At 49.2% G+C, this 14,695-nt stretch overlaps 2 protein-coding genes across 2 annotated transcripts in view; one reads left to right on the top strand and one right to left on the bottom strand.

Moving 5' to 3' along the window:
- Nucleotides 1-823: 823 nt before the first annotated feature.
- ADCK2 (aarF domain containing kinase 2) lies at nt 824-10,501 on the bottom strand. Its single transcript, XM_051784762.1, has 8 exons — nt 9,449-10,501; nt 8,600-8,746; nt 7,248-7,376; nt 6,506-6,601; nt 4,297-4,548; nt 3,317-3,445; nt 3,151-3,204; nt 824-1,950 (listed from the first exon to the last, which is right to left on the bottom strand). Exons 1-8 carry the CDS (start codon nt 10,406-10,408, stop codon nt 1,807-1,809), a joined length of 1,911 nt encoding a protein of 636 aa, XP_051640722.1. The 5' UTR covers nt 10,409-10,501; the 3' UTR covers nt 824-1,806.
- An 881-nt stretch (nt 10,502-11,382) lies between these two features.
- DENND2A (DENN domain containing 2A) overlaps nt 11,383-14,695 on the top strand; it is a 57,642-nt gene continuing 54,329 nt past the window's right edge. The window contains exon 1 of the mRNA XM_051784023.1: nt 11,383-11,510. The gene's annotated coding sequence lies outside the window, so the exon portion shown is untranslated. The remainder of the gene's footprint in view (nt 11,511-14,695) is intronic.

The raw sequence follows: 14,695 nt of genomic DNA, 5'->3' as shown, positions 1-14,695 counted from the left end.
TTTGTTTAACTTAAATTCTGGAAAAAAAATATAACTGCATGTTATGGAAACTGCATGTGATGCACAGTTTTGCATTTTAGACATGGAATTCCATCATTTGGCTTACACTCTGTTTAGGCTCTGGAAAAGTTGGCTGGAAGTTGCTCAGCAGGAACAGGGGTGGTTGTGCCCAAGACCTGCATAACTTATGGATGAGGCCCAGGCTGTGCCTGGCACCTCTATCCTGAGCTGGGTGGAAAGGGAAGAGGGCACATGCCCCACTGATGGAAAGTGGGTGCTGGCAGCACATGGAGATTTTCTTTAATGTATTGCTTTGGGGTTGCTTGCTTTTCTTCTTGTTTGAGTTCTCTTCTACATAAAATCATGTGCTAGTCAGGACAATGGTGTGCCTACTTATGACTTTAGGTCTAACTAGACTTAGACAAACAAGTCTAAAGCTTAAAAGATACTAAACTCTACTGCTGTTTCTATCCTTAAGCACTTGGAAATAGAATATGCAGTGTTTAAAGGAAAGTACGTGAAATATATTGAGCTGAACCTAAACTTATTTTTCAGACTTCATTTATGTGCCATTAACCTTTACTTTATAATCACCATAAAACAGCAGATTGTCTGCTTATGTACTTTCTCTTCATTGCTTAACTATCTGAGAACAGACCACTGCAGAGAGCCTGCACTACTGCTATTTCACATATGGTATATCTGGGAATATATTTAATATCACAGTATTTCCAATCATTCATAGACTGTATTTCTCACTATTAAAATGCAGCCATAAAATAATTTTAATACTACTATTAAAATAACTGACTGTAAATGCCACATATAATCTAGCTCTTTTGCTGGCTTTATTTAATTTTAAACATTCACAACATGTTTTTGATTCATTAGGAAAGTTCTTGGACTTTTTGTTTTGCAGCTACTGGAAGCAAACCCCAAGAATCTGCATATCAGTTAAGTCTTTGAGTTAAATAGGGTGACACTAGCATGGGGGAGGGTACTAGAAGGAAGCACACAGAGGGGAAAAAAAAGACTTTTAAGCCTCAAAACCAGAAAAATTAAGAGCAGCACAAATATTCCCAGAAGTTGTTTTTTATTATGGAATTAGGTTTTTCTGCCTAGGCAAATATTTTATTATGCTGTTTATAATCAAACTCCCATAATAATGTGCTGGAGTACAGAAGTTTGAAAACAACAAAAAAAAAATCAAAATGGCTGGTCTGTTTTTATCATCCAAAATGACTAAGAACAGACCACTACATGCAGGATCTTGGGACACTTCTGCAATAAAAGCAGAAGTTAAAAGTACAAAAGACAAAGAGGTTTATTGGCTTTTTCAGCCTGTGTTGCTTAGGTGATGTTAGAACATCATTTCTTATACCACAGTGACAGGTAAGTCAGTAAATTAAATATTAAACCTGATAGATTTCAAAACAGACTTGATGAATGAGCATCTCTTTGAAGACTTTTAGACAAGTAGAACTGCTTTTCTCATCAGGCTGCAGTCGTCTTGTGCACCTAAGCTACGTATGTCAGTTTTAAAACTACCAGAGCACATTAGCTCTTAAAATTGTGCAATGAGTCAGAAATGTCCAATTGTGCAAAGTCTTCTGGTTTCTGGAACAGACCTTCTGATCATCCCACACCTGGTGCTCGGCTGAAACGACTGAAGGCAACGTTAATGGAGAGTACCCATTGCACAGCATGTCCCCAGGGCACACGTGACTTCACCTTCAGCTTCCCTCGTGGTGGCTCACAGACAGCACAGGTAACCCCACACAGGGAGAGGGCAGCAGCCACAGGAGTCTATTTGAGGACAGAAGCAGCAGTTTTGATGAGCAGTGGTTTAGCTGCCTCTAGGATGTCCAGTTCAGGGTCCAGTGAACGACCTAGTCCCTCCAGAACCATGATGGCAAAGATGATGGAAGCAAAATTGCTCTCGAGCTTCACCTAGAACCACAAGAGACTAAATGGGCTCAGTGGACCTTATTTTCTTCTGTACCCATTCAACCAAGGTCCCAGCTCTGGCTAAGCTGAGAGGGAAGGGAAGAGGCTGCTGAGAGCACATGCACACCTGAAACTAATGCAACTCCACCAGCTGGAGTTTCAGAATTCACTGAAATCCAGCAGCAGGCCCAAACATAAGGGGACAGTTTTAGGGTGAGTGCACTAAGGGAATCCAAGAGTTTGTTTTTCGTACAAAAAGGGAATGGATTTTTTTTTCTTCTATACAAGAATAGCAGGATCTTAGAAGTGCTCACCATGGCTGCAGTAGTATCCAACAAATTGAACATATGCACTTGTGTAAGAGGGAGCTCACCTGAATGGCCATAAAAGACCCCACAGGTCAGAGGAAATGATTCTCTGCTCTGTATGTGAAGAAAATACTCCCCATTTCCCAGCCAGGTACCAGGATTGTTTCAAGGCATACCAGGGCACTAAGAATTCATGAAGTTGGGAGGGCTTGCTTTGTAAGGGCCTAAATTACATTTCATTTCACTAGAAACCTACTTAATGAGGCTTAATGACAAAAAACTCTAAGAAAGGAATGTTTAGAGGGACCCTTTGCACAGTGAGCAAAGTGGCTGACAACCTTTTCATCTCCTCTAGTTCAGGCCACTACAGCTCTGTTGATTTCAAAGCAACATGTTTGCAGCTGTGGAAACTTGTTCCCCAAATAATCAGTTATCTGTTATCTCTGTCCTGTGAGAAACTTCTCACCTTTGAGCCCTCTAACAAACCAGTAAAATGGCTTGGTGCTTTTATATAACACCATATCAAGAAAGAGGTCCAGAGAAGAAAGCATGCAATGCTATAGAAGTGGAATATGTATGAGATTTCATTTTCTGCTTCTAAGAGACTACAAAAAGAGATAGGAAAAACTATGTGTTACAAAAGTATTCCTCTTAGTAAACACCATCAGCCATTAAATGCAGTATTTAGACCAAGAAAACCCAACAAAAAAGACATACCTGGAAACATGCTGAGAAACAGCAAGCCTGCAACACTTGGTTACATTCCTGCAGTTCCTCTCCTAGCAGTTCATTTTGGAAGTCAGTCCCCCTCCTTGTTACCCCTTCATGTTCCTGGTAGTTCTCCCTCCCCAAATAAACTTCCAGTTACTGAAGGCAGACAGTGACAGGACCTCACCTTATGGGTCATCAATAGTTTGAAGACATTTGAGAGGAGATTTCCCACCTGCAGCTGGAATACAAAAAGAAGCAAACAACTGATCAAAAAAGCCCTTTTGTTTCAGTTTTCAGTGCCAAGCTGCACTGAATTGCAGGTAAGTGAGAATGAGACACGGTGCACTTGCCTTCCCCAGGGCAATGGTGTTCCCCCGGACTTTGGTCACTAGTTCTGCCATCTCAGCCTTGAACCGCTCGATGTCCTGGCACTGGTTGGCGCGGGCGTGGTGGAGGATCAGCTCTGCCACTCTCTCCCCCTGAGGAACAAGTTGGAGAGGAGAATCAGGACTTGATCGCTGGTGACTTGCAACTAACTGTTTGCAGTTCTTGCTTAGTAGCTGAGAACTACATCTGGCAGCACAGGATGAGCCTGAACACATGGTTTAGCATGGATTCCTTGGCTTGCTTCGGCAGATTAAACAGACCAAGACAAAATGTGTCCCTCTTGAGATATGCTGGTGAGCCATTCAACCTGCAGCTGTGAAACAGCAACAGGCAAGTATGAGCACAGATGCTTGTTCTCAGAATGAATAGGAGACATTAGCACTAGACTCTCTAGCACATCTGAAAATGTATTTCAAGTGAGAAGGAGGATAAAGTAGTTCTCCTTATACACAGGAGCCTGCCCTCTGAGTCAGACCCTCTACCTGTTTTACATGCTCTTCACTACAGATGCTGACACACTACAGCAAAATGGAAGAAGGCACGTGGGCTTTCCAGCAGCAAGGCTGCAGAAGGGAACATGTGGAAGATCAAGACATTAATCCATTCCCTCCTCTTCTCTAGCAAAAGCTGATAAGATTCTGCAACAGTCTCCAATGCAAGTGGCTCCCAGGCAGTCCTAACTTGCAGCAGAAGCACTCCTAACCAGGGAGTGGCAGCCATACTTCCCACTTAGCACCTTCTGTTTCCTGGGCCACTGAAATTGTTCCACTCTGGCAGCGTCCTTGCTGTAGCAGACCGTCTTAGCCCTGTGTTTGGTATAGCTTCCATGCTAGCAAGTCTCCTTGCCCCTCTTAGGGAGTATTTTAAGGGAAAATAGAGAGAAAACCCTCACTTGGGTTGTCAGACTCTCCAGCCTTCCCCCGCCCCACAACAGAGGCCTCACCTGTCCTTGGACCACAGCGGTGAAAACTGCCCGGAAGTTCTGCATGTCGGCGCTCCGCAGCTCCGCCACGATCCCTGCATCCAGCAGCACCAGGCAGAGCTGCCGGAGCGGCGGCTGCACTTCCACCACGAGCGTGTCACACAGGTCCACCAGGGCCGTCTGCCCCTTGCAGCTGGTGCTCACACGGGCCGTGCCTTGAACCAGGATGTTCCCGGGGTGCAGGTCAGCATGGACAAAGTTGTCAACAAAGATCTAGAGGACAGGTGAGTCTTAGAGAAGCTCATTCCAACCAAACCTGCCCTCACCAAAACTCCCAGGCAAACAGCAGAGGGCTGTTCCTGGTCTGTTTGCCGTCCTCCCTAATGACGGTGCATTACCCTTGGCAGCACCACAGCACATGGCTTCTGCTGGAGACCAGCTGTGCTGACATGGCAGGGAGTCAGCAGAGCTGTGTGGAGCAATCCAGTGTGTTGGCTAGAGGTCAGGTAGGACAGCCAGGAGTCCCAGCTGGGAATGGAGGTGCTCTTTGGTAATTAACTCTAAACTGAGAGCACGCCAGTGGGCCTTAGCAAAGAGAAATGCAGTAAGAATAGGCCAGTTGCCATTCAGTGCCAAGAGTTCTAGTAAATGGTTAAGTTTTTCTAGTCCAGGACATCAATCCACCTTACAACTGTATTGGAAAGTAAAGAAAACAAGTTAAGAGGAAACAAATCTATGTAGCTCTTCTCTGACTCTGCTAGCAGTTAGCACCAGAAAGGACTGGCAAGAGGGCAAGTAGAAAACAGCACTTCCCCACTAAATCTCCTGGCCACTTGGGACTGCAGGACTTCCTGCCCCAAGGTCATCTTTGTATTTCTTGGATTTCTCCTATGAATTTGTCCAACTACCATATAAATAATTAGAATTGTGTGAAAACATATTTTTTTAGGTGTTGCCTGAAAAAAATACCTCTGCTAATATTCACTCTTGTGCACTCATGACTGCATTTATCTCTGTCATAAGCTACTAATTTCTCTGCTTTCCAGAGTTAAGAGTCCAAATTATTTGACCATTACAGTGTTGAAGCCACTCCACACTAGTAATCATCCTGTCTGCCTTCCTCTGCACCTCTTCTAGTTCTATTACAGCCCTTGAACCGGAGGGTCTTGGACAGCAAGGGACTACAAATGCACAGAGTACTCAAGAAACAGGTATTTGTTTTACTTAAAGACAAAATGTTGTTTCTTTGCTCTTTAATTCTTTTCTACTCCTAAAATTTGAAACCAACGTTAGTGTAAAACTATTCTAGTTCCACCATTGCTTTTCTGAGTAGTAAAAGCTATTTCAGAGCCTGTCATACTCCATGGAGTCAGAACTGGAGGCTTGCCATCACCCTAGCACAATGCTGCAGTTATCAGCTGCATTTCATCTGACACATAGAGCCCACTCACTCACTCAGTACTGTCAGGATCTTTTGCAACTCTTCCCTGCTAGTTCTCATGGTTCCTCACAAGACAGTTGTATCACCCTCTCAACACTCCTTTCTAGATCATCCGTGATTATTTCAACCACAGAAGAACTAGACAGCCAGAAGCTGCATCTGGCCAGGTTTGTTTTCTTTACTGTGTATTTAATTCTTCCTTACAGAAAGGCAGTTTTAGAGAAGGAGCCGATAAAGAAATCAGCTATTGCTGTTTTCCTTGAGTTGCATCCAGAGTCTCTGCAGAGCACATGGTATATGCTAATTATGTTGCACTACACAGTAGTTGGGCAATATGTGAATATTGATTAAATGGATTAGTGTGTTTCCTAAGCAGTGCACTGACCAAGGTGCACAGGCCGGTCCTGCTGCGTGCGAGCAGATGGCCCGTCTGCAGTGGAGGAAGCTCCGTGTCGGACTCTACAGCAGTGGTCTATCTAGGCTAGGCTTTACTCAGGCCTTGTGTGACATTGTACTCTAAGTACAGACCCTCCCTCAGCTCCTGCCACTTCAGGAGCTGTGCTGTGCCACAGTGCCCCAAGTCCTGGGTTACCACAAGATGCCTGGCATCCAGGGGCTGCCTCCAAAGGCACAACAGTGTCTTTGAGTCCATGTCCCTATGGACACGGGTGCAGGTAGGAGAAGGGGGAAGCAAATGGGTTCTCTCTTTAGCCATATTGTGTTATTATCCCAACTGAATAGCTTCTGCAGGAAAACAACCTTCACTTCCAGCTTCAGCCAAGTGCCTACCATCTTTAGCAGCATGTCCATGCCCATCTTTGCAAGTCTCTGCCGCAGCTCTGTAGCGATCTCCGCGTGCAGGTACTGTGAAATAGGCTCACTCTCCTGAAATAAAGACAGGGCTGGAGTCAAACACACCCTGTGTCCCATCTTCAGCCACACCTTTATCTGGGTGCCAAGAGTTCAGGGGAGGTGGCAACAATGCCCGAGAAAGGACCTGTCAGATAGAGGCTGTATCTAGTGTGATAGAGAACATGAGAGAAGCAAGGGTTTGTTCTTTGCAAAGAGGGATAGTATTTCTGGGACAGAAATACTCTTGCCAGGATCAAATGCAGGAAAACTAAGGCTGAGAGTAGCCTTACATCCACAAGGGAACTAAGGCAAGCATCAGAAAGTTGTCAGATTGCTGAGCTCCTTGCTTTGACCCACCACAGAAGAGACTTGGAGTGTGGTTTGGTTTGCCAAGTACAGGCGAGCACATGGTGGTGGCTGGAGACACTGTTGGTCTGCTTGGTTTTGGGCCAAGTGTCTACTTCTAGATGGAGTTGTCTGCCACCTGTCTTCTGGGATGCATTGCTTACCAACAAAAATACTGGAAGAGACACCAAGGAAGGACACCAATTCTCCTTAAGCAAATAAGGGAAAAGCATCCTTCTGCCTCTGATCCCTTCTCAAAAAAAAAACTTCCTTGGCATGTTCTCTCCAGGGCCATCTCACTGCTACCACCACTCCGAGAGCCTGAAATTCTTACCTCAAACGTTTCCACTAGAACATCTGCTGTTACCAAAGGCCAAAGGGGAGTTGGAAACTTCACAAAATCGACATCTAGGAAATTTTGTCGGAAGCGCTCCAGATTTCTGGCTTCGTAGCGTAAGTCAATCTCAAGGGAGAAACAGAAAGAGCAGGTGGGAAGATAGATTCAACTAGAGTTAGATCTTCAGGATCCTGTATGAGGAAAGGACTGTACAGGACTCAATACCAACAAAACTAGTCAGAAAGCCAGAATGAAAACAAAATCAGAGGTACTTTTTACATGCTTATAGCTTCCCTGATGGAAGAGTGGAGTAACAGACTGGGTAATGGATGGTCCACAACCCAGCACCTTTGAAATCTGGGTGCCTTACTATAGGCACGGTGTCTCAAAATAGACCACGACTGCGTTATGTTCGAGGACACGACAAGATCCTGAACCAAAGCTTACTGTCCAAATTGCAAGGCAAGCAGACAGGGTAGATGAACTACAGCCCCAGCCTCACTTAACAGAGAGGCAGCCATAGCAGGAAGAAATTTAATGTAAAACATACAAAATAATCCACTATGCAAAGTCCAGGCCCTGGCTCTTCAGTGATGCAGTGTCTTGACTCAAGGGCCTCTTTCTGTCTGCTACTGCTCAAGGAGGCAGGATAACCTTCCTTCACCTCCCTCATCTGACAATGGGAAATATCCCAGGAATACTTCTTGTTTTTTCAAAGATAATTAAAACTACAGTGAGCCTATCAGATGTTCTCTTAACCCTCAGTCTTCAGCACATCCACCAAAAGCTCTGCCAGACTAAACTGGAACTAAATGACCTCGAGTCACATTTGACTACAGTCAACAGTTTACAACGTGGATTTACTGTGTAGAGTTTTTGCAATAGTAGAAAATAATTAAGGCTTTCAAAAGCTTGTTACAGACTTCAGACTCTGCAATCTAGACACAGAAATGAAATTAGCAGATAATGGTTCATTTTAATAGCAACATAAGCCCGATTAAGCCCGTGGTAAAATCTTTGTAAGTGTGATACTAGCAACATTTCAGGAGTGTGTCTTTAGAAAACAGGGAAGAATGAGAATGTTTTCAGAATGATTTTCAAAGTCTAAAAAGTATTTTTAACTCAAAGATTGTTAAATTTTGTCGTTGCTTTGCTTTTTTGCTTTGTGAGCATATAAGCTTTCCTACAATAACATTATGTGATTGATTAGAATACAGAACATAAGTAAAGAACAAGCCAGCCTTCATCTAATCCTTTAAAATGCAGCAGTGTGAACAGTTAAAGCCAGCCAGCAGCAAGACAAAGGGCAGTTTTGTTTCAGTAAGTGGGGACCATGGCATGGCATGTACCTGCTGCATCATAAGCTTCTCGAACTCCTCCACGATCTCTGTCAAACTGAGCCACTTGAATCCAGGGATAAGTCCAATGAGGCGGCTGCCCATCTTCATGAGAAACAGATCCATCTGGACTTGGTGGACCAGCCCAGGGTGCAGGACCTGCACAAGAATGAGCAGTGGCAAGATCAACTCTCCAAACACTCCATTACAATCAGCTCAAGTGATAGATCCCAAATAGACAGAACCCAGCCTATTAGACTGGAAGCCAACCAGCTTCTTCAGCTAGCCCCCAGAAGAATTCACATTTTGACATGGATTAAGTTGTAACAAAACATTTTATAATTGTCAAATGGAATATATCTGTGCTGGAGACTACAGTTTCACCCAAAGATATTTTCCAGCACTTTCAGGCTCCAGCCCTGTCCCTGACTAGTATCAGAAGCTGCTCAAATATAAGGCTTCTTTAAAAAAAACTTTGCTGGAAAGAACTTGTCTGTTCCAGATTTCTTCATGTGAGCAGAGAAGGGGTTTCACTGTCTGGAAGGTGTACTGAATATTAATTTTTTTTAATGTAAACTGGGCCCTTTTAGGCATTCCCAATACCCACGTGCCATGTCAAACAGTACCATAGGCAGTATGGGTATTTGGGCTCTCCAGCTGGGAAGAGCTGGGGCCACCACAACTGTGGATTGCGCTGGGCTGGAACAAAAGCACTGAGAAAGGACACCAAGGAAGACAGCTTCCCTTCTCTCACTCTGCCTGGCCCTAGCCAGCCACTCATCCCCATGGGAATTAAAATCTGATTGACCCCATCCAGCACAGTCTGTTTTCATACATCTACTGTTCAGGTGTACAACTTACTTTAATGGCTACAGGCGTGAGATGTCTGGCTGATGAAGGATTTGCATTCAGGAGTGGTTTGGCCCTCTGCTCCATAAGGGACATCCTACTCATGGCACTTCCCTGGGAGCAGTCTGCTAGGCTCAGTTCCTCCCTGCTCCTCTCATCCCGTGTCTCCTTGCTCTTCCTCCTTCTCAGCCACTTGAAGAGACCTCTAAAGCCTGACACTTCCCACGCTTCAAAAGCGGACCTGAACTCCGAGTGTTGCTGCAGCTCCTGGGCCCAGGAGCCGGCAACAGCAGTGAGGTCAGCATAGGCTTTATAGACCTGGGCGACGCAGCCCGAGCCGACCGGCTCCCGGCTTGGGAACTTGAGGATGCCCGTCCAGTCCTCACCGAAGGCCTTCCTTAGGAGCATATCGGTGTGGCCCCAGGGGTGCGGGCTCACCTCGACGTGCAGCTTGGAAAACTCATCGCAGAAGGCCTCCGAGAAGAGGTCCCTGCGAGTGCTGGCCCACTGGCCCAGCTTGATACAGGTGGGGCCGGCGGCCTCGGCCGCCCTGCGCAGCAGCCGCAGCCACCGAGCGCCCATGCCGGGCCACAGCCGGCTCAGCGGGTACAGCAGCAGCAGCGGCCCAAAGCGCAGCACCAGCCCGCAGGCGCGCACCCCGAGCCGCAGCACCAGCCCCAAGCGCCGCAGCAGCCCCCGGGGCGGCCGCTCCGCGCCGCGCTCCCCCGCCCACGCCGGCGCCCGCTGCCCCGGCCTCTCCTTCCAGGCGGGCACGGCGGGCACGGCCACGGGCACGGCCAAGGCCACGGCGCCCCAGCGCCCGGCGCGCAGCCCGGGGCGCCCCGCGGCCGCCCGGCCGGGCAGCGCCGCCCTGATCCTGGCCCCGGCGGCGCGCGGGAGGAGCGGGATCGGGATAGGGATCGAGAGCGGGATCGGGAGCGGCAGCAGCCGCGCGGCGCCGCCCGCCACCATCGCGCGCTCAGCCGCCACCACCGCGCGCGTTCCCGCCACTACCGCGCGCGCTCCCGCGGCCCGCACCGGCTGCCGGGGGCGGGGGGGGGCCGCGCGTGCGACCAATCAGCGCGCGGCAGCGCGGCCGCGCCCCGCCCCTTAAAGGGACAGGAGCGAGGGCCCGGCGGGGGCTCGCGCGCGGTGACTGAGGCGCGTGCCTGGGCTGTCGCCTCCGCGGCGGGAGCGTCCCGTCGGGATCAGCATATACCGGAGCGGGACAGGAGGGAAAGGGGCCGCGCTTGGGCTGGGGGCCTTCACAGCTCCATCCCTTTTGAATCGTAGAGCCATAGAATATCCTGAGAAGGAAAGGGCACACAGGGATCAGCAAGTTCAAGCCCTGGCCCCCCTGCACAGGACAGCCCCAAGAGTCACACCGTGTGTCCAAACGCTTCTTGAGCTCTGTCAGGCTCGGTGCTGTGACCACCTCCCTGGGGAGCCTGTTCCAGTGCCCGACCACTCTCTGGGTGAAGAACCTTTCCCTAATATCCAACCTCAGATCAGCTGATAGTGTTGCAGGCTCGGGGCATCCCTGGTCAGCCGCTCTCCCGCGATGAGTCTGTGACCCGATCAGCCGCGAGAAGCCGTGGCAGTGACAGGTGCTGAGTTGGTAGCGAGTAAGGACTTTCTACGTTCCCTCGGGTACTTCTGTTTGCAACCAGAAAGGCGGCTGGGGCGCCTCCTCTCGGGATTTCATTTCTGGCCTCGACACCGGCAGCCCCTTCACCTCCCTCCGAGCAGCCCCCTTCACCCCCGGGCATCCCCCCTTGTCCCTGGGCGCTCCCCGTTACCCCCGGGCATCCCCCTTCCCGAGTGAGCAGCACGGGACGCGCCCCTGCCCGGGGCGGGGGGCGGGCGCGATTGCCCTGGCGGCGGTGCGGGGCGGGACGGGGTGGGATGGGGCGGTGCTCCCGCCGGAGGGCGGCCGGGGCCGGGGCCGGGGCCGGGGCCGGTGGCGGCGGGGGGCGGGCGGGCAGCCCCCAGCCGCGGGTCCGCACGCCGCCAGCCCGGCGCCGGGACCGCCGCCGTCATGCCGGGGCACGGCCCCCTCGCTCCGCCGAGGAAGGTAAGGGGGCGCGGAGGAACCGGCGGGCGGGATGGGGGGAAAGCAGAAGTGCCGGGGCGGCGGGGGTCGGTGCGGCTCCAGAAAAACCTCTTAATTCTGTCTTCCCTCCCGCCCCTCGATTGGCTTTTGTTCCCCCCCGTACCGCGTTCGACGGCTGAGAGGGAAAGCGGGGTCCGTGAGCCCGAACGCCCCCGCACTCCCGGCACAGCCGCGTTCCCGCCGGGACGGGGAGGCTGCCGCTCTCTCCCAGCCCGCCGGGTGCGGGAGTGCCGGGCTGGCTGCGGGAGCGGGTCTCGGCCGGTGGGAAAAGGGCCGAGAGGACGCGAGGAGCTGCTGGAAAGTGGCCTCGGGCGGGTCGGGGGCGGTGGGGCGGAGGAGCAGCGGCAGCCCCGCAGCACAGGGCCCCTGAGCGAACTCAGCCCTGTCTCGGTCTCCGGCACAGAACAGACGAGGAAACGCAAAGCACATTCTTTGGGGGAAGCCCGGGCCCTACCGGAGGAAACAGCCAGAGTTCTCTTCGGTTTTGGCAAACCCCTGAATCCCTCCCTGATGGTAGCCCTCCATTTCTCTCTCTTTGCACTGGATAGCTTGCTTTTCTCTTACTTTACCTTCGGCTGGAGGAAACATCTGCCCTTGAGTGCAGTCTGTAGCTTATCAGGGTGACGTTTCTGACTCCCCCTGGGGACCCATGAGAATATTCACTTGTCCCGGGGAGAAAAATTCCAGTTTGCTTTCCCGCTGTGGTACCCAGGGATGATGGGTGCTGATGGGTTAGGCGTGGAGTTGGTGGAGGGGGAATGGTGTTTGGGAAGAGAACAGGGAAGAAGCTACAGCTGGCTGCTGCTGTGGTCCCAGGGTGTCAAATGCACACTGGAAGGTAAACCATGCCAGGTGTATTTGGGATGCTTTCAGAGGTTTTGACTTTACAAGTGTCCGAGAAGCATCCAGGCTCTTGATGCTTGGTGCTGGACAAGGGATGGTCATGGAGGGATTGTGGCTTTCTGACTGCTTGGAGCCTTGCGAGAGGTAGTAAGTGCTAAGCATGGGCACTTAGCTCTTTGCAGGAGCATAGTTTGTTTCCTAAACAGGTCAGCAAATTGTATGGGAGTTGCTCCTGACCCTAAGGTGTTCCCAGCCACCTTTGCTCTTGCCATTTAAACAGAGTTGTTGCTTTTGGAAAGGAACATCTCCAGCTTTGAGCTCAGCTGAAAGGATAAAGAAGTGGCCAAAGGGATTTTCATGGGGCTTTCATTTGCTACCAGGAAGGGAGCTGCTGGTGTTGGTGGTGGATTAAAAAGCTGGTTTGTATGTTGGCTGCCACCTTACTGACCACTCATTCTTGGTGTGTGGTAGTGAAGTCCAATAAAGTACTGGCTCTGTTTTCTGAACCACCAAAAAGGGAGTTATTGCATCCTGCCAGAGGGAAGCCCCTTGTGTTGTGTTCTGGAATGTTGTCACTGGGGTAGTGTTTGTGGGGTTTGGTGGTTGTTGGGGTTGGGAGGCAGGGGGTTGTTTGGTTGTTGTTTGGAGTTTTTTTTAAGTTATCCAGATGGTATTTCAGCATGTGAAAATCGATAGCAACCATGTTGGGTCAGACTTGTAAACAACTGAAAACACTAAGTGTGTTCATGTTCACCATTAAGTTCATGCTAAGTATGGAAAAGAGAGGAAAGCCATGGGATTTCCCAGGGTAATACGGCGCCTGTTTGAGAAATGGAAGAGAAAGCACTGAAAACAAAGGGCACTGGAGTGACCAGAGATGTAAAAAGCAGGCTAAAGATTTATGGCTCTGCTGGGACCGCTCTCTGCCTGTGGGTGATCTGTACTGAAGCCTGGGTTGGCCTTTGGTGTGTCCATGTCCTGACAGTCCATGCAAGAAGTTACTCCCTGTTCAGAAGCTCAGACCCAAAGTACAGTGTTCCTTGTAGACCACAAGTGTGTGTGGAGTGTTCCAAAGTGCTGCTTTTAGTAGTGTCCCCAGCTCACTGCCTTCGGACATCTTTTAGGACATTTTGTCTGCTGAGACAACCTCTGTCTGCTTTCTGTTCTCCAAAACAAGAAGGGCATTTAGATCTTTGTCAAGCACTTAAAATAGGCTTGTCTTTCTCCCATGCCTGGTGTATTTGCATGTTAAAAATGTTAATTTTGACCAGGAGACAATAAATAAAGACCGTGTAAGCTCTATTTTTTAGATGTGATCTTAGTTCAGGAGGAGCTTTTCCACTGAATTATTCATAATATCAGCTATAATAACTAATTCCTATGGACAGGCATTAAAATCTGTGTTTTGCTGGGTGCTCTGGGGGCAGAGAGGCAAGTGCAGTCCTTGCCTGGAGTTTAAGAAATTTGGCAATGAAATTTTCATGCAACAGAGCCGTCCATGGAGAGGTGCTGTGTGTTTCAAAAGTACCCAATAAGTGTCATGCTCTTTTGGATCCCCCAAATGCATCATTCAAAGCAGCTGGTTCTCCCTTCCTTTTGTAGCACCTGACATTTGTTTCCTGACTGGAACTGTGCTGAGGCTGCTCCCCGCTAAGTGGAGGCCAGACCAAGGGGGGAGAAAAGGCTCTGTAGTGCACCATTAAGTACATGAGAGTGGAGAAGGACCTCTCTTAAGCTCTTGTTGAGGCTGGTTAATTGTGATGATCAGCGCTCTCAGGCATCCAGAACTGGGGTATAAGCTCTTTAGGGAAGCATTTTTTAGCGGAAGGATTTAAGTACTAGTGGCTGATATGTCTCTTGGCAGGATCCCAAGAGCTGGCTGGAAGAGGCCTCTACTATGAAGGAAATGCTGAAATAGGACTTTTAATGCACTTGCATAGCAGTTCCTTAAGGATCGAGGAGACTCTCCACAGGGAAGAAGGGAGTGGGATGTAGCTGGAAAGAAATTTCTTGTTGCATTCAAGTCCTGATGAGAAATGAGCAAGCACAGTTTTGCCTGTATACAGCTCAAAGAACATCACATCTGAGGAGTACTATCTGTAAACAGCATTTAACCCACAATGTTTTCTTCATTGTAGCTCTGAAGTACAGTGGAAAGGACAGTAGCATGTTTTTCTTGCTTATGGGTTTTTTTTTCTGGTTTTCACATCTAAGCAGCTTTCTCAGCTTCTGGAAATGAAAGCAAAGGCTGAAAACATGAGGATATGCATGGCATTTGGTGGTGATTTCAACCCAGGTTTCAG

The sequence above is a fragment of the Manacus candei genome, unplaced genomic scaffold (assembly GCF_025592945.1).
Source record: "Manacus candei isolate 608988 ecotype Guabito, Panama unplaced genomic scaffold, ASM2559294v1 h1tg000018l, whole genome shotgun sequence".
In the NCBI taxonomy this organism is placed as follows: domain Eukaryota; kingdom Metazoa; phylum Chordata; class Aves; order Passeriformes; family Pipridae; genus Manacus; species Manacus candei.
This window is presented reverse-complemented; position numbering and strand designations above follow the sequence as displayed.

Coding starts and splice junctions, on each gene's coding strand:
- ADCK2 (XM_051784762.1), bottom strand. CDS start 10,408: ATGGTGGCGGGCGGCGCCGCGCGGCTGCTGCCGCTCCCGATCCCGCTC. Junction 6,602..7,247: donor TTCTAGTGGAAACGTTTGAG/GTAAGAATTTCA, acceptor TCTTTATTTCAG/GAGAGTGAGCCTATTTCACA. Junction 4,549..6,505: donor TGGACATGCTGCTAAAGATG/GTAGGCACTTGG, acceptor CCTGTCCTCTAG/ATCTTTGTTGACAACTTTGT.